This window comes from Catharus ustulatus, chromosome 6, assembly GCF_009819885.2.
Source record: "Catharus ustulatus isolate bCatUst1 chromosome 6, bCatUst1.pri.v2, whole genome shotgun sequence".
Classification (NCBI taxonomy): domain Eukaryota; kingdom Metazoa; phylum Chordata; class Aves; order Passeriformes; family Turdidae; genus Catharus; species Catharus ustulatus.
The window spans coordinates 24,955,236-24,980,542 of NC_046226.1; the positions used below are offsets into that span (position 1 = coordinate 24,955,236).

At 40.7% G+C, this 25,307-nt stretch overlaps 2 protein-coding genes across 2 annotated transcripts in view; one reads left to right on the plus strand and one right to left on the minus strand.

Moving 5' to 3' along the window:
* Positions 1-21,849, minus strand: part of MIPOL1 (mirror-image polydactyly 1) — a 186,560-nt gene extending 164,711 nt beyond the window's left edge. The window contains exon 1 of the mRNA XM_033063229.1: positions 21,825-21,849. The gene's annotated coding sequence lies outside the window, so the exon portion shown is untranslated. The remainder of the gene's footprint in view (positions 1-21,824) is intronic.
* A 2,125-nt stretch (positions 21,850-23,974) lies between these two features.
* The window catches only part of SLC25A21 (solute carrier family 25 member 21), a 234,743-nt gene continuing 233,410 nt past the window's right edge, over positions 23,975-25,307 (plus strand). The window contains exon 1 of the mRNA XM_033063843.2: positions 23,975-24,149. Coding sequence (XP_032919734.1) covers positions 24,083-24,149 — 67 coding nt within the window. The 5' untranslated portion in view covers positions 23,975-24,082. The remainder of the gene's footprint in view (positions 24,150-25,307) is intronic.

The window sequence follows — 25,307 nt, forward strand, 5'->3', positions numbered from 1 at the left end:
GAAGAAAAAGAGGCAAAAAACCACACTGAAGCAGAGAAACTAGATTAATCCAGCCAACTCACATTTCTCAAGGTACCTTCAAATAGCGCCATTTTTCCTGACAGCAAATGCAGTAAAAATAAAAAGCATAAAGGCTACAAACAGTGTGGATATTGGAGCCTGACCAAAAACTATCATGAACACTGAACATGCAGAGGCCTGTCAGAAATGTGCCAACCTTTCAAGATTCAGTCCTGTACATAGGGACTGAGAGGGGCCTGTTGGTTTCCTGCAGGGAAACACAGCTGCACCAGTTATGTATCTGTCAGGATGTTTTAAACAGCATGAAAACACAAACGTGCCTCCACTGCTGTCATAAAGCAACAAACCCAGTGCACTGGTTCTACCCAAATTATGCAACTACTCCAATTCTATAATGTACACTTCAGCTGCTGAAAGGGATCAAATCACCTGAAATTTCACAAGTTAAAAAGATCAGAGAAATGAAACAACACTGACTCCACATCAGCCCTATTTGTTCTTTACAAGCAAATTAACAATCCTTTTCTTAGATAACTACCTGAAAAGAAAGCTATCCTTCAACTACAAGAATAGTTGCTCCCTTAACCATACTTGCACAGCAGTAAAAGCCTAGGAACAGTGTTGCTCAGGTGTGAACACAAACATTTTGACTCAATAACCATACAGTCTCTCCTGAACTTCTGAATTTTTTTTTTTTTTAAGTTAGCAACTACATCCAGTACATAGTGCCTTCATTGACCATGAGTAGTAACTTCACCCTTATAAGCAAGAAGTGGAAGTTACAGAGAAATGGTACGTTTGAGGATGTGTCCAAAGGAAAGCAATGAAGCTGGGAAAGGGTCTAGAGCACAAGTCTGCTGAGGGAGTTGTGGTGCTTAGCCTGGAGAAAAGGAGGCTGACAGAAGACCTTACTGCTCTCTTCAACCACCTGAAAGGAAGTTGTAGTGAGACAGGGTCCCTTTCTTCTTCCAAGTAACAAGAGGAAATGGTCTCAGGTTACACGAGAGGAGGTGAAGATTGGATAATAGGGAAAACTTCCTCACAGAAAGCTTTGGCAAGATTTGGAACAGGCTGCTCAGGGAAGTGGTGAAGTCACCATTCCTGGATGTATTTACAAGATGTGTAGATGTGGTACTAGGGAATATGGTCTAGTGGTGGTCTTGGCAGTTCTGCATTAATGGTTGGACTTGATGATCTTAAATGTCTTTTCCAACCCATTTTATCCTATGATTTTATGTTTGCTACACTCCAACAACAACATTTCTGAGCATTTTCAGCACTTATGCACTGACTGTGTGCTTTACAATACGCTTATCATGCATGATCTATAGCATGCCTTATGTGCAGTTGCTTATTCAGGTATGATTACTAGGTTAGTAATTTTGGAAAATCAATCCAGATGCTTCCCTGACATTTAATGCAATATCAAAAAAAAATGTGAAAACAAGTACAATTCAAAACAACAAGCTACACATTAAGAAATGGTCTTGGACTCCCAGAGAAGAATAAGATATTCTGAGGTGGGCCAAAACTCAATGAGAACCAGGGACACCTCCGTGAACTAAGTCTCTTGAGAATGCCCAGAATTTAAATGTAAGCCGAAGACTGAAAAGGCTAAACCTGCTAATATTCAGTACCATAGCAATTGCTGCACTGTTTCCTGATGTTGCAGCAACAAAAAAAGGTACAAGATTAAAGGGACTCATCATTGACTGCGAATCAGTGCCAGGCAGTTGAAAATCACAGAAAAACAAGCACACAACAACAAAAAGAGGAAAAAAATAGGTATAAAAGAGGCATTAGCTGAAGTTAGATCATCAGTCACAAACCAGATATTTCTGACAGTGGATCATTTTCCCTGCCAAACTTTAAGAAAGCAATGCAAAACACATTCACATTTGAGGCTACTAATCAAATTGCTGCATTTTTTTAATGTCAGGGAAAACAAAGTATTCATCCTTTAACTCTTGTTTGGAAAAAATTCAAAACCTTCTCTCAGCTAAAACTTACAAAAAATAAGTCCAGGAAATTCCTGCTGTGAAAAAAAAAAAAAATCTGTCTAAAAGGTTAAAAGTTACAAATAATGAAAAACTTAGTTATAAGAGGTCTTCCAAAGCAAGGTGCAGAACAATTTTGAATACAAGCTGAAATGTCAGAACACATATAATGAAAACTCTGTCATTTCTGCTTCTTTTCAGCCAATGAAATAGCCCACCTTTTAAAAATTTTGTTTAGTATTTAAATACATGGATTATTCTCATTCTTCAATCTTTTGATTATTTATGATATGCAACACACAGAAGCTGGACAATTATGTTTTTTTAAAAACCCAAATTTGTTTACTGGGCTTTGAATTAAGTTCATTTAAAACCCTTAGTAAGCAAATAATTCAGCCAAAACCATGAAAGTAATTTACAGTGGAGAAGCCCCAAAGAATTTCTCTGAGAATATAAACTATAGAGTTTCATTCATATAAGTTGTGGGTTACACAACTGACAGAAAAACTTCTTAGGGGTTCTGAGTCTTAACATCAGATTCTTTCCACACAGACAAATGGAAAAAAAAACCCAGAAAAATTCAAGACCTAGTATTATCTAGCCATTTTCAGCAACATTTTTCTCTTTGAGTCTTTGAGGGGTTTTTTGTTTGTTTGTTTGTTTGGTTTTGTTTGGTTTTGTTTGGGAGGGGAGGTTGTGGGGGTTTTTTTGGGTTTGTTTTTTTTTTTGTTTTTGTTTTTGTTTTTGTTTTTGTTTGGTTTGGTTTTTCTAAAAGGAAACAGATGGATGTTATATTCTTTCTTGCAAATTCATCCTATATTCCAATACCTTGGATAAATTATTCCTTGATTCATCAAGATACATTCATGTTTCCGTTGCCAAAACACTAGAGCTGAGACAGCAGCTGAATATTGGCCCCAGACCAGTTATTCCTGGGCGGAGCAAAGGAGTTCTAAATCCACATACTAGATGAAGGAAGAAAAACCCTTCCTTAGTACTTCTGAAACCCAGGTTTATTTTGATGGCTGCTTTCTCTTGCACATAATTGTGCTGAATATTTTGAGGCTTGTTTGTAGTTATGCATTTCATAAAATATTTTTTTTAAACAGTATTTTATAGCTATAGATAAAATACAAGATTTAAAAAAGGGAAAATCTGGCCAACAGTTCAGCATAATTCCGAAAACATTTCTGGACACTGTGAAGTTGCAAGATTGGCAGGCTCTACAATTTTATCTCCACTTTCATGCTGAAGGAGCACCTGACAAAGTTACATATGTGCACTAGTAGGGCATCTGTGCCTAATAATAACACAAAGAAAACTCCTAAATAACTTCCTATTTCACAGTCCAACTGAGAGAAAAGAATAAAGTCTTCTGAAATATTTCCTAGAATTCATCATAAATGAAAACAACTTTCTTTAGTGTTCTGCTTTCATAACTTCTTACTGTCAAAGGCAAATCTTAACATATTCAGACTTAAATGTAAAGAAAACAAAAGGCATAATTTTTCTGGTATAAGTTATGACCCTTTGACATTGCTCTCGGTGGTCTTCAACATTGTCTTTTAACTTCTTCCAGACTTTAAAGCCACGATATCTGATCAGTTATTTCTGTTCATATTTCTGCTTATCCAAAGGAAGTATTTCACTGTACTCAGTTCTTCAGTTGGACTGTGCATCTGCTGAACAGTCTGGTTTGGGAAAGGAGGTATTGTGGAAAGGTTGCTGTTTGTGCCATAACTTGCTGTCTGCCTGAAAAGAGTCAAGTGGATTCAATTTAATTTACTCACCACACTGAACTTTACTAAGGTGTAAGATTATTTTTGGTTTTTAATCAAAGACACTATATATAAACTGAACACAGGAAAAGGCAGCTCAGTATTTAGAAGGTTTTCCACAGTGCTTTCAGGACAGATTGAAAAAACATACCTATACTCAGATATCTATTAATAGACACCTCCCTAAAAACCTGTTTCTCAAAACATTTGAGAAGTGCAGAGACCCTATAATAAGAAAACTCATGTTCTGGTCACATTTTACTTTAATCAGATGAGCTAAATTTTTTTTCAAAACATTTTGGATAACATCTGATAATTTTTATGAACTTCTTTATAGCTGGAGTTTAACATTAATCTGAATGAATTTCTACAGCAGTGGAACAAAATTTTTATTTAGAGTGTAATTCCTGTATTACTAAACAGTGATACTTCCACACATATTTGTATTCTATGGGATTACAGTTTAAATCCATCACTGTTTTTTTATTACAAGTGGGATTTTTAAGAGCTGAATACGTACAGATAATTCTTAACTGATCCAACCTTTCTAATGACCTGAATGGCTGTATTATTGGAAAGAAAGTGTCATATGTAACACTAAATGGGTTCTAAATAAAGTACTTAGTTTGATTTTTTTTTCTTTTTCAGTTGTTAACTTTTAAGGTAAATTTGGATACAACTGCAGGGGAACCTCAGCATGAAAGCAGCCAATGCTATTTATGGTAAGTTTTCTCTCTAGTGCAAGACAGTGAATGTTTGCTAAAAGAATTGTACATCCGGGAGGGTTTTTGAAATATGAAAGATACTTTTAAACTATGAAGAGAATTATAATTTTTGCCTAATATTTAGTAACCTTCAGATACTGTAATTCCACTTCAGATCCTGGAAAAACATTCCGGAGACAAATATTAGTCTACCACTGGATAGTGAAGAGGAGGAACAAAATTACATTTCAAGGGGAAACTGTTTTAATTAGTTACCTTGTACACCTGCACAGCAGTCACCTTCAGTACATTGTGCAAAGTGCTACACCCCACAACTCTATTTATTCTTGCTACCATCAAATTCTGAATCCATAAAGCAAGAAGCTCAAGATTGCTCACAGGCATATTTATATCAGCCTACATTTACGCTGTTTTCATGCAGAAAACTAACTTAAACACCCTTAACTGGTTGACTGCACATCCCACAATAATAATCCCTGGAAACATCCATCCCACCCTAATCCATAACCTTTATGATAAAGAAATCTTTCATGGATGCTTCATTCTTCTATATTTCAGGATACATGAACAAAGAGGTGGACAGGGTCCATTACTGCCCTTTCACAATAGTATTGAATCAGGAACGGCCTCAATATGATCCTGAAAGCAATCCAATTGTATCAAAAAATGGAAGGTGAATCAGGTTTTTCTGTATCTGTACTTCTGCAGTCTAATCAATTTTCAGCATTTGGAAAGAAAGCCTGATTACATGGAAGCAGACCTCAGCCATCTCATCACCAGCCCAGCAGATGAAAGCTGCTGAGCTACTGCCTGTGCAGAAGCTTGCCAAGCACTATACTAGAACTCCACAGTTGTTAAGAAAGACACTTGGCATGCAAAACCATTTACCTTGAATCCTACCTAAGAAATCAAAGATCAGATTCTGACCCTGCAGCACTGGCCCTTTCTTTGATGAAGCAGAACAAGTTACAAGCTTATAAAAAACTTACAACTCTGGAAGAAAACAAAAGACCATTTGTAATCCCAGCACTCACCCAGAAGAGCTGCTCAGTGACACCAGTTCCTCACCCTATAGATGTAGAGTCACATCACTACTCATTGCCACAAGTCTCTGGTGTGATCTAACTCGGGTAACAGCACAAATTCCTGACCTCAGTGACACTGGTACTTTGGCAGAAGCCCAAAAAAGCAGCACTCTGTAAAAAGCAACAAGTACAGAACTCTGCTGTAGAATAAAGGCAGCTGATGAAGACATGTTTCAGAAGCCAAGACCTGTGAAAAATGTCCAGCTTAATAAAATACTTGTCAGGTCTACGTGACACTTTTTTGTGAAGCAGATGCCATGTCAATAACTCTGTTTTTTATTGCCCAAGGAATCAAAAGTTCCAATACACTAGTTCAAACTGGCCCAGATGCTCAGCTGAGGTACCCAACGCAGAGTCATTTCTGTGAGAACCTAGAATCCATTTTATTGCCCTATCAAGTCTGAAAAATAGTGAAATTTCCTTCTCTTGAAGACATACCAGAGATTTAATTCTGGATAAAATAAGCCTTCATGATAGGAAGTAATTTATTACAAAAATGTACTCTTAAATCATGGACTTCACCATCTAGGTGGCATTTGGATCCATCAACTACATCTCCAGCACATGCAAGACTGAATAGGGCCAATCTAATTTCAAATGTCACTGTGACAACAGTTCCATTCTCACTCACAGACCTCAAGTAAGCTTTGCACTACTCTCTACTTAGCAAAGATATGTTAATTTGGCTACAGATAATATATGGGAATATGCTGAGAGCATTGATACCTATTCACTCCTTTGAAAAACCAAAACTACTCTAAGCTCTAACATTATAACGCAAGTAAAGAATGTATAGTAGGAAAGATGGTGCTTATCAGTTTCATTTTATTCACCTTGTATTTTCTGCAGTACCAATGCGTTTTGCAAGTGAAGGGGTTTCCTTTTACTGACCTTGGCATTCATCAGGACCATACTGTGATTTATATTGAGAATTCCAGGCCTTTATCTGATCTTATAAATAAATGTAAAATACATAAAACAATTATCCTACTGTAAAATTGAATTTTATCTCTCTGTAATCAGCTTTTGTCAATGATACATATTTCTATGTTTGAATACAATTCAAAATTAATAATAGGTATAATTTATTTTCTGACTTTTCATTATCTTGACATTTTAACAATCTTTTTTTTATATACTCAGGCTTTAATTTTATCTAGGGCTTCAACCCTACAGTTCCTTTTTAGACATGTATAATGTGTCTTTCAGAATATCCATTCAAGGAATAAGCCTGCTAAAAGAACACATTGGCCATTTAACAGACCAAGAAAAAGTATTAAAAAGAGCAGGGCTTTAAAACAAAGAAAAACACCAGATTAAGCGAGAACATTTAGCACTGCATGTAAATGACAGGATAAAACATGTATTAGAAGAAATCACAAGTTCCAGTGAAGAAGTAGAAATAAAAAATAGAGTTCTGAAATTGGCGATTCTGGAAAATTATTAACAGACTGCTTAGATTTAATTTTTAAGAGCTAAAAGAGACAACCAAGGAAGTCTTTTTCCTATTTAAGTGCAGTCACAACTTTATACTGAATGCCATAGATTAGCAATTTAATATAGAGATTAGTCTTATCTGAACATGAGGCTTTCAGTACTTTACAAGCAATTTTTTGGCCTTAAATATAATTTATACAAATGCACCAATCTCATAGTTTACTTTCTTTCCTTAATTAATTAACTTCAACTAATCATCCTCAATGTTTTCCTACCTCAGAAATACATATGTTGACTTCAAAGAAAGTATGTCTCAAGTTCCCACCACCATGTAAGGCTTAAGTAGACTTCATAAGCTAGTGCTACAGTTTACACAAGACATTACTTAATGCAAAAAGCTCAGAATAAGAGATGGTCAGGAAATTTAAAAAATAATTTAAAAAAAAAAGACACAGACATACAAAATACAGCACATGAAAATATCCTAGAAAGATTGTGACACAAACACAAAGAAAGTTATGGCTATTTGGGCTGACAGCAAAAGTGTCACTTTCCATACAGAGCAAGAAGTCCATAGGCACCCTGCACAAAGCCAGACTGGCCACACCACAGCTGCTGGTGCAGCAGCAGTGGAATTCCTTCACGTCTGCAGAGAATGAAGCTGCTCACTGGGCCTTTGTGACTAGAGGAGGAATGTGATAACCACGGTGGTCTAGACTGCTACAAGTAAAAACAACACTCCCCAAAACGAGTGGTCCTTGGTCTGAAGTGACTGTGGTCAGGATGAGGCATGTTTAGGAAGCAGTCCCATGAATACCTTGTGATAAACACATGTGGAGAAAATAACACGAAAGAACAGTGTAGTTAACTGAATAAAAGGTTAAAGAAAATAAACAGTATTTTTGCAGCTTAGCATTTATTTGTGAACTGCTGGTGCAACTCTATGCTTGACAGAAAAACTATGAGGCTTTTGGTAGCTTGACAAGACAATCTACAGGCTTGAATGAAATGTTCAGCTTAAGGAATTAGAATAAATCTGATGACTGATGTGCTACTGAACGTGACAGACTGTCATCTGTTTTAAACAGGATCTCTGTAGGATGTACTGAAAGCAGTATTTTCCCATTACCTTAAACATACTAAGACTTTTCCCAATGAATTCTGGCTCATCTATTAAGACAAATGATCTCCTCAAACTCTTGGCATTTCAATAAAATAATGAAATAGCCATTTGGTTTACTTGCATAATTAATTCATGCTGACACTGTACTTCTGTGATTAATTTACAACCAGTCACAAAAGCATACAACAAAAAAATTGCTCTAACTTCCTGAATTAAAACTGTAAAATATGCACAATAAGAGATGAAAGCAGCTTATCTAAACACTATTTGTACACAGACTTTCACATGTAGAAACATCAAATTGTTCATCCATTATCAAAGCAGATTTTATGCAAAAATAGATACAGGCATTCCTTAATAGCTTTTGAAAATCTAGAAAAAATAATCAAAAAACCTACAGTCAAATGGTATTGCAACACATAACTAGGAATATATTTTTAAAAAACCAAACACTGCAATCCTTTAGTTGGAATTTGGCCAAAACCTTAAAAATTTTGAACAATTACTTAATTACATACATACATATATAGACACACATATAAACAATGTAAAATGAGCTAAAAATCCTTGGAATGTAGTTTATGCTATTTAAAAACCATATAAGCAACAAAAACTTCGGCAAGATCTCTGCTGAAACAAGAATATCCTTCCTCTACATAAATAGTCCCTGTAGGAATAACTAAGGTGTTTTACTATCTCCTTACCCTAGAGATAATCACTCAAATCTGTCCCACAAACACAAAAAAAAAAAGGAAATAAGGATTTTGTGACATCCACCTGGAACTTGTACCTCACAAACAGCGAATGGGCAAAACTGCTCATTGGTGGATAAAGCGCAGTAGCACCAGTTTGAAATACACTGTATTTGCAAAGCTGAGCATGGAAGCCAGCACAACTCCTCAGCTCCAGAGGGGAATACAATCCACCTCCAAAGCGGAATAACAATGAAACCACCACCAATGTCATTCAACCTTCAGCAAAGGCTAAGTGTCAGAAGTGCATATAAGATTAAGACACATTAGCTATCCAGTGAATTTCCCTCTTAGTTAATCAATTGGTTTTCAATTATAATTTCATATAACACATTTCTAAGAACAAGAGATGTTTTTCAAACAGTTGTTTTATAGCTCATCAGTACAGAAGAACACCACCTCTGCACAAGCTAATGTTTTTTTCTGTGTTTTGCAGGAGTCCTTTATATGCCTCAGTTACCATAATCTCCCTCCCCACATAATGTGACCTGTTAACAAAAGCCACAGTGACAGGGATAAAATGTCATGGTAGAGGCAGCTATCAGTAAGTCTTTGAGGTACTCTGTACAGTCAGCAGAAAAATGTGTTACTTATGCTTGTATCAGAATTACAAATTAATCTGTTTCAGTTACCTCCCATGATCTTTTGGACTGAGAGAGAACCAGAGCTTAGAAGTTCTGATAATTCCCAAAGCTTTTCACAATTGTCAGCTCTACATTTCTATCATCTTCCCTGGGTCACAGCATCAGTCCTTACTACAACCTTTGCTATTCAACAAGTGCTGTACTTCCCTGCTGAATGCTTCAGGCACTATATGAAATCTCTCAAAGGACTCAGGTGCTGCTGATACATAAGGAATGCTGAACACACAGAGGTGGTCTCCACTTTCTTCAGAGCAGCTGCCAAATTCAACTGATGCATCAAGCACAGAAAAACATTGGTTATCAGTCATCTTTTCATGATGTTCTCCATGCACTGGCAGGTGCAAGACTTGATGTTTCTGTATTTTGCTTTTTAAAAACATTTAAAGGCCAAGTTTGATGAAGGCTTGTCTTATTTCCCTCACCTTTCAATGACCAATATATCCACTCTGTTGACTTTACCACTCATTTCATGCATCATGCGAGATTATTAAGCTCTTCTTTCACTTTTAAGGGCAAACATTCATTGGAATGTAATTTTCTGAACATTTTGTCTTTTCAGCTCTAACCTGTATTTCACTGAAAGCTTTACTGTCAGACTTCTGAAAAAAACTCCCTCCTCTCCAAAGAAAACATCCCTTTAACAGGAACATGAGGTAAGCTTAGTAACCATGCTCTTGAGAGGCAGGGAAAGCTTATTCTCATAAACACTCAAGTCAAATACTTATATTCTGCTACTGCTTCCTATTTGTGCTAATATCACTGCCTCTGGTACTAACTAAATCAAAAGTCAAAAATACAAAAATACGATGGCTCAAACAAAAGGGCATGATCATTCTTGAACAGAACAATGGTGGCTTAAGACACCACTAATGCCAAATATCTATGTTGCAACTTTATTCATATGTGAGAAGTCACTGTTGCATTAGAGGTAAAATTTCCACTAAATTATTATTAGAATTTTAAAAATTGTGACTTGCTTAAGTAAATTGCATTTATATAAATTTAGAAATTCCTCCCTCACAAATTTAAGCTGTATATCAATCTACCTATCACTGATGCTGCTACAAATTTACAAAATGCATTTCATAACACATTCTAGAAAATAGTATTTTTACTATTGAAAATATATGTTCCTACTTGTACTGACTCTGGTTTGAATGCTGTTGACTTCCTTCATAACCGCGCACGTGTTACTTCGGTGTTTTGGGTTTTATAGCAAAACCGGTGCTGATACCATACCAGCATTCTGAATACTGAGTACACCACTTCCACAGCATCAAGGCTTTTGTTTCCCACCAACTCTGTCCCTCCAGAGAATAGCTTGGGCAAAGGCATGAAGTTGGGAGGGGACAGAGCTGACTCAAACCAGCCAAAAGGATATTCCACACCATATAATGCCATGCTTAGCAATGGAAACTGAGTAAAGCAAAGGGGTTATGCAGCGATTCTTGCAAAGCAGCAGTTCTCCGAGATGGCTGGGCCATGGTGTGCTGCAGGTGAAAGGTGGCGAGTGACTCCGTTTGCATAAATTTTTGTTGTTTTTAGTTTTGTTTGGCTGGTTTGCCCTTCCTTCCTTTTCCTTTGCTCATTAAACTGTTGTTGTCTTGGACCGTAAGTTTTCTTCCACTCTCCTTATTTGCCCCCTCAGCATGCTGGGGGTGGGCAGCAAGTGAGCAGCTGTGCAGTTGTTTAGCTGCTGGCTGGGGTCAACCCCACACAGGTCTGTTCATTTTTTTCCCTTCAAAGCACAAGGATACTTATGCTGTAATAGCTTGCTACAATGAAACACGGCATACTGTGGGTTGGAAGGGATCTTGAAGATCACCTCTTCCAACACCCTGCCATGGCCAGGAAAACCTTTCATTAGATCAGGTTGCTCAAAGCCCCATCCTCTATGTGCCGTGTGAAGAAAAATTCATAATTTCACTTTTGCAAACCTTAAGCAAAAGTGACTACTAACCATTAAAACAAATAAAGCAAACAAATGGATACAATTCCAGCAGAATTCTAACTGAATAATTTATCTTTGAAAAATGCTTTCACAATCTCACTTCTAAGTCCATTCCCTAACATCTGAATGCCAGTTAAACACACATAATGAACAGCAGGTAGAAACACATTTCCAAAGATTATTTCAGACTGCAACTTAGCCCAGTATTCATATAGTCATCAGACAAACCTTCAGGCTTTGAGAATTACCTAATTTTTCTTTTGAGATATAAGGTACAGTACAAGAGTGTTACTGCACAGAAATATTAGTCAGAGCAAAAACAGCAGGGACCCACACCCTTCCCATTGTTTTGCAATGTAAACATTAAGACACTTGGAATTTCAAATAAAAAATTCAGGGCATATGTTATAGAAACGGCATACCTGTTACAATCACAGAATACTACTAATCTCTCAGATATTTCAAGCATAGATTTATTGGAACAAACCCACTAAAAACCCCCACAAAAAGAACAAAACCTTACTACCTATTATCTTTCAAACATTTTCCTCTTTTCTCCCTTTAAAATTAAGAATTGCATTTCAAATGTTCAAATAAAATTAGTATCTTGCTGTTTGAGAACTGTTCTCACACTAGAGTAACTTGGCTATACACAAAACTGCATCAGGTAAACTGATTTCTAAAGAAAGTTGTAAAAACTTGGATATTTTTCGCGGTTCTACAAGTGGCCAACACAAATGTCAACAAACCCATTCCACTGTGTCATTCAGTTGAGCCACGTAACACAGCTCTGGGCTGCGAGTGTGGACACACAGCATGAAAAACAGGCAGTTCACAAGATTAGCTTCTGCTGATTTTGAATTTCTGAACTGCTTTATTCAACAGTTTTCTATACTCAAAAATATGGTTTAAAAAAAATCACCAGTTAGCATATATGAGAAACAAGAATACAAAACCAAATCCCAAAACTTGTATTTTAATCTGCTTTATAAGTTTCTTAAGAGCTTCCCAAAGGCCCTGTTTTCGATCTTTTAAACCAAGATTTGCCTAAGGACTTGCAGTTGGCTTAGAAGTTAAGACAAAACGTGGCAAGCCATGTGGGTTGTCGTCCTTGCAGCACTCTGGAGCAGATCAGGGTATTTTACCCGATCACCTCCCTGTCATGAACAGCACAAAGTTTCTCCTAAGCATCTCAGCACACAGTGACTGCTTTGACTTGCACAGCTAAAGGTAGACATTTACTTTTAAACCCATATTCATTTATATGAATAAAACATATCACAGATACATGCTCAAGAAGCCACTCATGTTCGGGAGGCTGCAGGTTCACCCACGAGCCTGCTCACAGCTGGCTGCTGGCACAGGGCTCCATCTACCGGTGTGTGATCCTACACACCAATGGGAACAGCTGGTGGGGGAAAATACATCAAAATCTTAACAGCTACTTCACATTTCTGTTTGCTAATAAGATATTCAGATGACACAATGAATGAGACTATTCAGAAAACACTACAATTTCAGAAGAAAAACATTACTCATATGCTAGGTTAAAACTGTTGTACATGTATGAAATCTTTTGTTATCCTTTAATATTTGTAAAATATGTCTCAAAAACTCAAAATATATGTCTTAAAATATGTCTCAAAAGAAGACATTTTTCTACAAGATGCAGCATATGACACACTCCCAACCCAGATATGAAGCTTTATTGCTCCTTCTCAATGCAAGCAAATAAGCAAACATAGGTAACTCTCAAAAAACTACTGAAAACTACATCACAATTTAAGGCATTAGAGTTGGTATTTTCATTGAAAAAGGAGACTCCTCAAACATGCAAAAAAAAAGTTTCAGAAGGCGACGGCTGTCTGTATTCAAGGGTATTTCTGCACAGTGGGAGCTGCAGCTATATTATGTTTAACTTTAAAGATTAATTTTACTACTGCTGTCATATGCAGCATTTCACAAATTGAGCCATTTAAACCTTGCCTTAATAACCCCACTGTTCCTTCAATTCATGTCTGGGAGTGAAAAAGAGCAGTATCTTTCCCTCCTCAGGGTCCTCTGTGTCCATCAGCCAAGGCTATAGAGATCTGGCTGCAGAAGAGTGGACTGAACAGAAAGAGGAGAAGCACCTTCTGTGCAGCACTTCAGCAGGTGCCTGAGCTTGCCAGGGGCCAACAGCTGGCTGAACAGTCTGTCCAATTCTGTTCTCCAAGGCACGTCTAGCAAGATCAGCAGCTAACTTAGGACCTGGTGCAAGCAAAGAGACAGTGCAGGAAATGGACAGTGAGTCCCACCACTCCACCCCTCTTCTCTTCTTGAAACATCCTGCCCCACACTCAACACCATGATGAAGGCAGCTGAGCAGGGCTCAGAACAGGTTAAGAGAATCCTGGAAATTTCCACATCCCTCACACAGTACCTAACATAGTACCTAACAGTACCTTAATACAGGAAAAGATGTGACTGACTTAGTCAGGAACACCTGAAAACAACCAACAGATGGTCACAGCAAGAAGGCAGGAATGGAGCACAGTGCAGTAAAACCTCTGTGTATTATTCTATAAGGCAAGGAGGACTGGTGAACAACAGCATCAGGGATATAATGCAGCTCCTTCTGTGGCTCAGTTTTCCCAATGCAGCTTGCTCCCCATAAATGAGAGTTTTAGAGACTTATGGAAAAGAAAATTTCCTACAATGAACTTTACACAGCACCACAAAAAGAGAGCTGAATACTGTCTTTTAAATTTTTTTTTTATTTTAACTTAAAGAAAAGCAAATTTTAAATCTTGAAAGTGTCTTTTCTGCTTGTTAAATGTACATTTTAATCAAAATGCACTTTACAATAAAACTGAGCAAAACTATGGGTTTGTTGATGTCTCTTTAAGGAACAATGACATCAATGTACTCTACACTTGAGAAGGATATAGGTGTGGAACTACATCCTTTTTCATCATACAGTCAGGCGCAAAGGGAAAAGTTAAACTTCAAGATTCCTGTGGTTTAATGAAAATAAATACCATTACCAACAGATCCAAGAACATAGACGCATTAAATACTGTTTGTTTTTCTTCAGATACAGATCATGGGAATGGAGATATTTAACTACTTCAAGACTAATTTTTATTTTGTTTTAATCTGTTTACAGTCTGCAACCTCCTGGTATCATGACAACAAGCAGAGGCAAAAAAAAAGAAAAATGTGAAAAAAAGTGAACTAGCGCCTGTGAAAACAGTTTTAAATTGGTATCCAGGTATTTGATTGGCTAACCAATTGAATGTCTATCATAGTTCCTGTATCACTCATCTAGTAATATTTGTGAAAAAAGAAATTAAAAATAAGAACACATTTCTGTAGCTTCACAAGAAGAGCTACAAAAATTTGAATAAATCTTAAAATTGTGGTGGGTGTTTCACAGTGCCAATTTTCTCATTACAAGGAAGGTACCAAGCAGCAAACTGATCACCCAGCACTTATGTCAAATCTCAGACAAGGAAAACCACATCCTAATACTGTGTCATAATAGCAAATGGAAAAACTGCCTGTGTCTGCACACAGACAAGAAGCACACCATAGAAACCCATGGTGAAAAATACTGCTTTGTTTCTCATGTTTGTATCTAAAAATTTACATAGCCAATTTAACACATTCCCACCCCATAATCACTTAATGCCTAAAATTCCTGTACAGCCCGAAATTTTATTTGCTTGAATGTGAAGTAAGTCCAACTGCAGATCACAGAAATTTTAAGTTAAGAACACTATTTAAGGATAGAAAGTTGTGACTTTCTAAAAGTAGTACTAATAACTTTATTAAACTATTATATGGATAATAATAATTTTATTGTATCAATACCACTACTGATATTATAATAGGATCATTTAGGCAACTACAATAAGCATAAATTATAATATCCAACACAACACTACATTAGATATGTATCTTCACATTTACCCATATAATCTCTCTCAAACAGCACTAACTTTCAAAAGGTAGCACATAACTATGTATCATACCATTACTGAGGGAAATAAATGCTTAAAAAAGAATACACTCATTTTTGCATAACTTCTTTCAGCAGCTTTGAATGGCATGTCTTAACTTTTCTAAAAATGCTCCATCACTGTTCTCAGATCTCTTATCTGCACTGACTCAGCTGCAAGCTGAGATATTTGATAATTAGGTTTACCTTTTTGGCAGTCAATTCTTAAAATTAAGTTAAATCTGTAATACATAGGAAAAAACCAACAGAAACATAGTAAACATAATACTAACTGATATTTTCTTTCCTATCAAATACAATAGGCAAGCAAGAAGAATGGTTCCACTTTCTCATCTGTTGAAATATCAGAATTAACAAGGAGAGGGGGTCAAACATATACATTTGGAAATAGTGCAATGAAAGAAAGATAAAGCAGAATTGATTAATCCCAAAGAAAACAAGTCTAGAACATCTTTTTTTTTTAAAAAAAGGTAATACAAAGTTTTAAACATATTTAACTTTATGCACTAAAAACTGAAAAAACAAAAAATTGTATTTTAAGTTGTGTGAACATTCTACAAATAACAAATATTTTAATAGTTTTCATTTCCATACACCTAAACTGTCATGCCTTGGAAAGCCCTATGCCCTTTTCACCTAACCAATTTAAGCTTAGGAACATTCTTCTGTTAAATTGGCAACTAAGAATATTTTTGAGTTCTAGTCCCACCAAGGGCAATTCATACACCTGCCCACCCATGAAGTAATTCTTCAGCATTAAATATTCTCTTTACAACTGGACATTCTTATTTATAAGATAAAGTACAAGTGAACTTGTAAATTGGATTAAATAAATTACATAAATTAAAAATGCAGTCTGTTTGCTTCAAGTTCAGCAGTTTTTGATCCCATGTTAAATTCTCTCACAGTGGAGCATCATACAGTATTTTTAGAACAGTTTTGATTCAGATAAAACCCTGCTCTCATTCCACAAATCCTGATGGTAACTGCCACGCTCACCCTAAAAAGACCTAATCAACAACCAAGCATATTAATCCTTCTTTGTCCCAATACTACATTACCGCATCAGATTAGATTTTACTAATTTATTTCACACTTAACATTTAAATTAGTGCATAGTTAGTCAGAATATCACTATTTAAATGAACGTATAACTTAAAGATCAAATTCTGTCTTCAACAGACTTACATAAAAGGACAGAAAGGATAACATTTGTCTACCAGCATGTTATGTGGATCTCCTTAACTCAATTTATTACGGATTTCATGGTGCAAAAAATTAATGCCCTCCAGGAGCTGAACTCATTACCAATTATTTCTTCCAAACCCACAGTGTAATCCCATGATTTGTGATCAATGGGAGTTTTGCCATTCACTTAAAGGGAGGTTGGATCTGTTCCTGGGTTTGCGACTCTAGCAAGAGATACTGAACAAAATGATAACACAGCCACTGTCTTGACTGTTTCCCATTACATAACAGATACTATGAAGCCATCTCATGTATTTTAGTCCCTGCTAAAAATAAAAGAAACATATTTATGATAATTTTAACTACACATGAAGTCAGGACTATGTGCTTTTTTTTCAATGTGAATTTCCAGAATATATTTCAGCAACTATTGGCAACCAGCCTGTAAGTCACTCCTAGATTCTACTCAGCTCTTCAAACCTTTCCCTACTCCAGAACCCACAGGAGCATTCCTGCAAGTCATCTGCTGCCCATGTAGCACACCTAAATCACAACACACGTACAAACAGCCTCCCATCAGTCACCTGATCCAATAAACTCCTTCCACATGCCTACTAGACAAACACACAGGTAAACAAAACAAAAACTAACAAACAAAAAAGGGAAGAAAATAAGCTGTACACACACTCTGGTGGCCAAAATGCAGTTGATCATAGGCCTCAGGTACTACAACTCTAAGCTTCAAAACAAAGAATACTTTCAGAATAATTAACTGAACCACTGAGCTTTAATTCCTCTGAAAAGCAGGAAATTAATACTACAATGCCTTTGGCAAGACTCAGCCAAGTGCAACAGGGCACAGTAAATACAATAAGCTGTTTCCATGTTTAGATGCTCAATAAAATAGAGTAACCCCTTAAGCAACACATACTGCATTATGACAGGAATCCACTGGCATACAATTTACGTGATCATGTCTGCTACGTGTACTTCGTGCCTGTTTCACATGTCATATAAAAAGTTTAAAGAAATTTAATTTATTTTAGAGAACTGTAATTTCCATGTGAACGTTTCAAAATATACAATTTGATTCATTAATACTATGGAAACCAAAGATCAATCCAAGCAATATCTCATGTCGCAGTGCGCTGACTCTGACTGGAATCCAGGTGCCCACCAAAGCTGCTCTATCACTCCCTCCTCAGCTGCACAGGGAAAAGAGAAATATAACAAAAGCTTCACTCACCAATTATCATAATGGGCAAAATAGACTTGACTCAGGGAAATACTTAACTTTAAAACACCTTCCTCCTGCTTCTTGGGTTTAACTTTACTCCCAGGTTTCTCCACCTCCTCCCTCGCAGAGCAGAGGGACAGAAACAGGGCTTACAGTCACTTCATCACTCATTGTCCATGCTGCTCCTTCCTCCATGGGGAGAGAACTCCTCACACTCTTCCTCTGTTTCAGTGTGGGGCCTTTCCCACAGGAGGAAATTCTCCATAAACTTCAACATGATTGCTTCCCATGGACTAACTATTCACAAACTGCTCCAGCTTGAGCCCTTCCATGTGGTTCAATCTTTCATGAACAAGCTCCTCCAACTTGGGTCCCCCATGGCTCCCCGCTGCCAGCAAACCTGCTCTAAGGGCCTGCCAGGAGCCTGGTGCAGCACAGGTTTCCTACAGGGTCACCTGCTCCAATGTGGGGTCCTCTGTGGGCTGCAGGTGGATCTCTCTTCCATCGTGGATGTCCATGGGCTGCAGGGGCACAGCTGCCTCACCTTGGTCTGCACAACAGGCTGCAGGGGAAACTCTGATGGCTGGAGCATCTGCTCCCTCTCCTTTGTCACTGACCTTGGTGTCTGCAGAGTTTTTTCTCTCATGCATTCTAACTCCTCTCTCCAGCTGCAAGTGAGAATTCCCAGTCCTCCCCTGTTTCTTAACTCCACTATCCCAGAGGTGCTGCCACTGCTGCTGACAGGGCTGGCCTTGGCCAGCAGTGGATCCATCCTGAAGCTGGCTGGCATTGGCTCTGTCAGACATGAGGGAAGCTTCTAGCAGCTTTTCACAGACGACCCTCAGTAGCTCCCCTGCTAAAGCCAATACACATATAAGCTATTTTCAAAATTCTATTATTTAATATTCTTTACTATATCAAAGGCCACTACTCCATAGAAACTGTCAGTTTGCATTTTAACCTGTTTCTAAAGGACAAAGGTCCCCATCAAGAATCATCATGGAAAACGGAAGCCTGCTATGAAGCAAGCAGGGGGCTTCCTCACAATACTAGCAGGAAGCATGCCAAGGGTGGCTGAAAGCATCAGAGAATCATTTTAACAACTGAGCATTTACACTGGTTCTTTCCATAGCAGTACGTGTTCTGCAAATGAAGGTTCAATACTGTTTCTCTTACTCCTTCAAAACCATTTTCCTTTCAAAGAAAAGAGGCAACAGTCATACTTACAGGAATATCTGTCAGTTGCTACATTAGTTTGTAGTTAAATCTGTCAACAGTGGGCAGCCCAGAAGGGTTGGTTGTTTGTTTCAAAGGTAAGTTTCAAAACATCAATTGCCCACATAGGATAACAGATGTAAGAGTCAGAATAAGCCTCTACATTGATTTGGGTGATCTGCACTAAAGTGAGCATCAAGTCAGATCACCAATTCATAGGTTAAACCATTGCACTATGGCATTTCACTGTCACCAACACATGGCATCTGTTCTGCCCTATGTTTGGCAGACTAAAAGTAGGCAGCATAAACATCCACTAGGATATTTCTCAAGTTCATAACTAATTTTACACAAAACTGTGATCTATAGGCACGATGCTCTTCCCCTTCAACCTCAACTCACGTGTATCTTGCTTTAAATTCTAATGAATAGTTTGTTGATTCTTTCCACAGAGACCTATCAAACATGTATTTTCTCTTCTCCCCTAACCCCTTCTAGCAAGACCAAAAAACTCCCTTACTTTTATACTAACCTAGGCACTCTCAGAAACTAAAACCCCCATGAACTGCAAAAGCTACATGTGGGTCATGTGGCACCAGCACCATTCTATTTCTGCCAGTAATACAATGTGTTGGATTTGCCTTGCTGCAAGAGAAATACTAAGGCAGAAACTAAACCTTGTTTTGCTTCTCACTGGTCAGGGAAAGAGTTTAACACCATTATAATTTATTTCTAATTTAGCAGCATCTGAAATGACTTCTAACAAACCGGGAGACCGATTAACAGAATGCAAAGAAAGTAACATTTTCTTTTCCAAAACAGGCAAACTAGTATCTAAAAGAGAAATTAAGTAAACTCAGAAACAAAGCGAGCAAACAAACGAAAAGGTAAAAAAATTAATTAGCAATCATGTGAAAACTGAGGAAGAGACTTTTAAAATTTAATTTGTTAACCACTCCTGTTAGGCAGTAGAGTCCCCATTACAAATTGTAATGGGAATCATCCTCTAAGGAACTTGCAGTATCATTGCAAGAAAACCTGTAATACCTACAGAAACTAAGTAACGGCAACTATCCCTACCTTCTTAAATGCTATACATAATTTCACCTCCCAGTCCCCTCTCTTCACTTTTCATACTGTAGCCAGAGCTGCAGTAATTACTTCTTAGTTGGACAGGCAAGATCAGTTTGTCACTTTCAAAGTGTGTGACTTTCAAAGTGTGTGTCCAGTGTTTTTGTCACTTTCAAAGTGTGCGTCCAGTTTGTGACTTTCAAAGCTAATCCTTTTACCAGAGCAGAAGAGCTCACGGCTCATTGATGGCACCTCACTGGTTTACACAGCTCTGTCTCACAGATGAAGAACCTTGTCATGAACGAGAACATTCTGGGTTCTAAACTGCAAAATAAAACAGAACTACCTCATAAGCAGCATGTTTAACTGGCATTATAGTTTTATCTCTTGTTAAATCTCACAAGATTTATAAGTTAGTGCCATAACATAGCTAAATAAACAAATAATCTAAAACAAGTGTTTTGAAGTTAAACCAGAATGTACATTCCCAGAGCAGAACTGGTCAAGTATGGATGCTCAAGGACAGGTACAAGAACAAGCCAAGCATCACTGCACTCCCCTAAAACCCACAGATCCTAGAACCTCCAACATTTGCAGCTCTGAGATGTTCTGAGCCAGAAAGCACATTGCTGTGGTTAACCGATTTTTCTTCCACAGCTAAAGCACTGCAATTTAAGACTGTTCTAACTGTAGTTAGAATTTGCTGGAATATTCAAAGGCCACTACAGTGCCGCAGGGCACTCCGAATTCCCAAACTCGGGCTGAACAAATTCAAACCCCTGAAGCTGTACTTAGACCCAGTTGTAGTTTTTTCATGGACAAACACTGGAGGGTGTGTTGTCTCAGGTAAAACAGTCCTTTGGGTACATTTACTGAATATTTTACTCCCAACAGTTCACACTGAGAAACCACAGCCTTCTTCCTCAAAAGAAATTGACCCTCACATTGTCATCAAGAATTCTGAATAGCAGGAACTACAACAGGAGCTGAGGTACACAGCTCATTGGGATTTCCTAAACAGTGTAAGTCATTAAAAAAAAAAAAAAGGCACAAACTTTATTTTGGCAAGTTCTTTCGGTGCGGGTTTTTTTTCTTCTTTTTCAATGTGTCACTACAATGCTGAGTATGTTGCACAGTTTGCTCTGACAGTGAAGAACCAGCACGGATCTCCTGAATTTGTTCGGGGCAGGTTTCATCTCGGGCTGTCCCGGCTCCCATGCCAGCGCTGCCCCCCTCGCGTCCGCCCCTTCCCTCCCCGCTCCACATCGCGCATCCCCGCACGGGAAACTCGCTTCCCCTATCGGCAGCTGCGGGGCGGGCGCTCAGCCGGGCGAGCCGGGCGGCGCAAGGCGCGGGGAGGTCGCGCTAACCCAGCCAAGCGGCTGCCGCGGCACACGCAGCCGGTCAGTGGCGCAAGGGCCCGGCGGAGGAGGCCGGGCAGGGCCGCTTGCCCGCGGGGAGGCGCTGGGGGCAGAGCGGCCCGACCTAGCGCAGCCCCGGCGGGACGCGCCGCCGCCCAGCCCCGCCGCAGACGATGGGGCGAGCTCCAACCCGAGCGCCGCGGGGCGGCCCCGACCCGGCCCCGCCGCCCCGTTACCTGCGCGCTCCGGCCCCGCCGCCGCCGCCGCAACAAAGCCGCGGGCGGACGGGGGAGGGGCGCGCGCGCCCGCCGCTCTCGGGAGCGCGCAGCGGCGGGGCCGCGGCCCGGGGGCGGGGCCAGGCGGCGGGGCCGGGCGGGGAGCGGCGGGGCCGGGCGGGGAGCGGCGGGGCCGGGCGGGGAGCGGCGGGGCCGGGCGGGGAGCGGCGGGGCCGGGCGGGGAGCGGCGGGGCCGGGCGGGGAGCGGCGGGGCCCCCCCCACAGCCAGTTGTGGATTCCTTCTCGGAGTGATAGCGCTGGGGGTGCTGCCCAGTAACTACAAATGGAGACAGACCCTGCCAGGGATATCGAGGAAAAGAATGGTGTGACGCTCGTGTACTGGTTTGGGAAGAGGCCATACGGAAATAGGATTAAGCCTGGAAATGCTTTAGGAAGGTTGCCCTTTGAGGGGGAGGAGGGAGGGATGGATCGAAAATAAGGGAGATGTGCCATATGTAAAACAGATTTCCAGTTGAGTAATTGAACTGGGGGCCATGGGGTCGGAGTTTGAATACTGTGAAACAACTTTAACAGTTCCTAACAACAGCAGAGGTCGGTTGGGGTTTTTTAGGGAGCAGGTGTTATGCTACTGTGTGAACATCTATGTAACTTACATGCACTCTGACCATTATTTTTCAGTTTCTTCGTGTAACCCTCATCTTTGAAGCAGGTATACCTTCCGTGGAAAATAAATCTATCTGACCAGTTTCTGCATGCTCTGATCAGCTCCAAATTCTCTTTGCTGTCGAAATACTGTAGCAAAGTCCACCTTAATACTAGATTAGCTATTTGTTCCCAAGGGAACATTGCCCAGGGAGACGTACATCTCTGGAACAAAAAAGTGGTGATGCTTCAGCATCTGCTTTTTGATGATAGGGAACACTGGAGACTTGATCATCCAGGAGTATTTATTGAGCAGCAATCTCAAGGAGCCAAACCAAGGGAACTAAGGCAAATGCTAATGAAACATTGAAGTTGAGATTTTAATTACTTAAAGGTCATCATATTCAAGGTTTATTAATTTAAGGGAGTTATTCTGTATTCCCACAACAATCTGCACTCAGCTCCTACACAGATCAAAAATTCATGTTATTGTTTATTTGCTTATGCATTCAAGTTATATAACTGAATGCTATACTCGACTATTCCTTTTTGCAATCAGGATCTTGGTCTTTCAACACTTTATTACGACTTTTCTGTATATTTGCTATGTTCCCATCCTTTTCAGTAGCAATAAACCCGTTGTTTTTCTCTGATCTTTGTTCTACTTTACAAAAGGCTACATTTCCTTACAGGCTTGTAACCTTTAGTCAGTTGACAACATTCGCGGCTAAACTATCGCGAAGCACTCGAAGGCACTCTGTAAACTAATGTATCAGAATAGCCCTGTGAACTGTCTTGCCCTTCAATGGCGCTGCCTCTGGATGAGCACATGGTGTCCCCCGCGTTGTACTCGGGCATCTTCTGGAAAAGCAGAGATTGGCCTTGCCGAGAGCAGCGCTGGGGGCTGTAGGCAATGGAGCTACGCCCCACCACTTCAGCCCGTGCGCTGTCACCGTTTTGTTTACTAAGATGGGCCAACAGGTCCGTGTAACACGTGTAATAGTCACTCTCCAAGTGACAAAATACCTGTGTCCTTTGAACATCGAAGAGCTGGAAACAACCCTTAGAGTGAAGATTTTAAAGTAACAGTAGTCTTCAAAAAGACAGCCTGTGAGCCCAGCGGCACCACGGACCGTTCCTAGAAGCTGAGCAGCAGAGAGTGTACGGGTGTTAGAAGGGGTGCGGGAGCAGGATGTGCGCTGTATGGCGCCAGCCCTAAGGCGGGAATGTACGGCCCGAGCAGGAGACCGGCTGCCGTCCCCCGGCGACTCGCTGCCACTGCCGCAGCCTCGCTCCCCGCCCCAGCCTGGGCGATGGCAGCGCCGGCCGCTCCGGCTCTGCCCTAAGAGACGCTGCCGCTCTCCCGGCTGGGAGCGAGGCCCGTAGCGGCGAGCCCGAGCGCTGCCCGGGCCGCCCTCTGCCCGGGGCCGGCTGCCAAGGGCCGCCGCGGGGCCGCGCAGCCCGGCGCCACCGCCCCCGGCGTTCGCGGCCCCCGCTCCGCCCGCAGATAACCGCGGCCCCCAGGCTCTTCCCACCCGCCCAGCGCGGACTCGGCCCCGGCTCGGCAGCCGCTCTCCAGGCTCCCGCTGCCTCTCGCCGCCGCGGCGGGGGCAACGATGGCTCGGCAGCCGCGGGGCTTTCTGCAGGAGGCCTCTCATCAAGTCGTCGCCGGGGGCTCGGCGGGTGAGTGGGCGCGTTCCTCGTGGGCGGGAAGCGTCTGCCCGTCCCCCGCCGGCGCTCCGCCAACTTGAAGCGTCGGCGGCCGCGCCGCCTCCCCCTCTCCGCGCTGCTCGGGCGGCGGGGAGCGAACGGGCTCAGCCGCGGCTCCTCCCCCGCGGGCGGCGCGGACGGGCCCGGAGGCGACCCAAGCCCGGGGGTCCCGGGTCTGTGCGGTGTTCGGCCAGCCGGTGGGGCAGGGGGGAAGGGGCGCTCCCTGGCTCCGCGCTGTATCTGCGCCACGCACGCCCTGCAGCCCCTCGGCGATAAGAGCCCCGGGCGGGCCCCTTCAACGGCAGCAGCCGGCGGCGTCCCCGAGCGCGGCTGGGTGCTCGGCGAGGACCCGCCTCCGCCGCCTCGTACGGGACAGAAAATGCGTTTGCGCTGCTCAGACGCCTTCCCCGCGGCACTCTTCGTCGCTGAGTTACAGACAAACCAATACAGGGCTACAGTGGAAATGCGTTTCTGTGGGGCTTTAAAAATACTTTCAGGGATGTCGACGTTACTAGGTCATGGGTAGTCTATTTGTATTGTAAACTACAAATGTCAAAATCATACACCTCTGTTTAGCAATGAAAGCGTTGCTGGTCAATCTCTTCAGGTTTCCTATCTAAATGCCAGTGAAACTGAAATACTGCAGTGTAGAGGCTTTTAACACAGTATCCTGCTCTTTCAGTCTGTATATGTAAATCCTGTTAATATTTCAACCATGTAGTGTGCTTTTAAGTGTTCCTTAGTGTCTGTTCTGAGGTCTAAATTCTGTGTGTCATGTTATGTTTGACATGAAAGAGAAGACCTACATGGTAGTGTTGCTGTGTCTTACTTACGTGATGCTTCAGTGTAATGTGCACAAGAAAAATTCTCCTGTGATTGAGACCTGTGTGGCTGTGACACTACTTGTGAGATGGTCTTCTATTCCCTGTAACTCCCCTCGTACCTCTAAATCCACTTCTATACATTCCTGCCACCAACACACATTTGAGCACTTCCTTTTCATGCTAGTGGCTCTATGCTGTTTGTTTTCAGCCTTCTCTTTTGCAGCGAGAGATGTCATAACGCAAGTGGAGAAGTCTGCTGTCCCAGTGTATTGTATGACTGCTGTCCCAGCCCTTCCAGTGTATTATA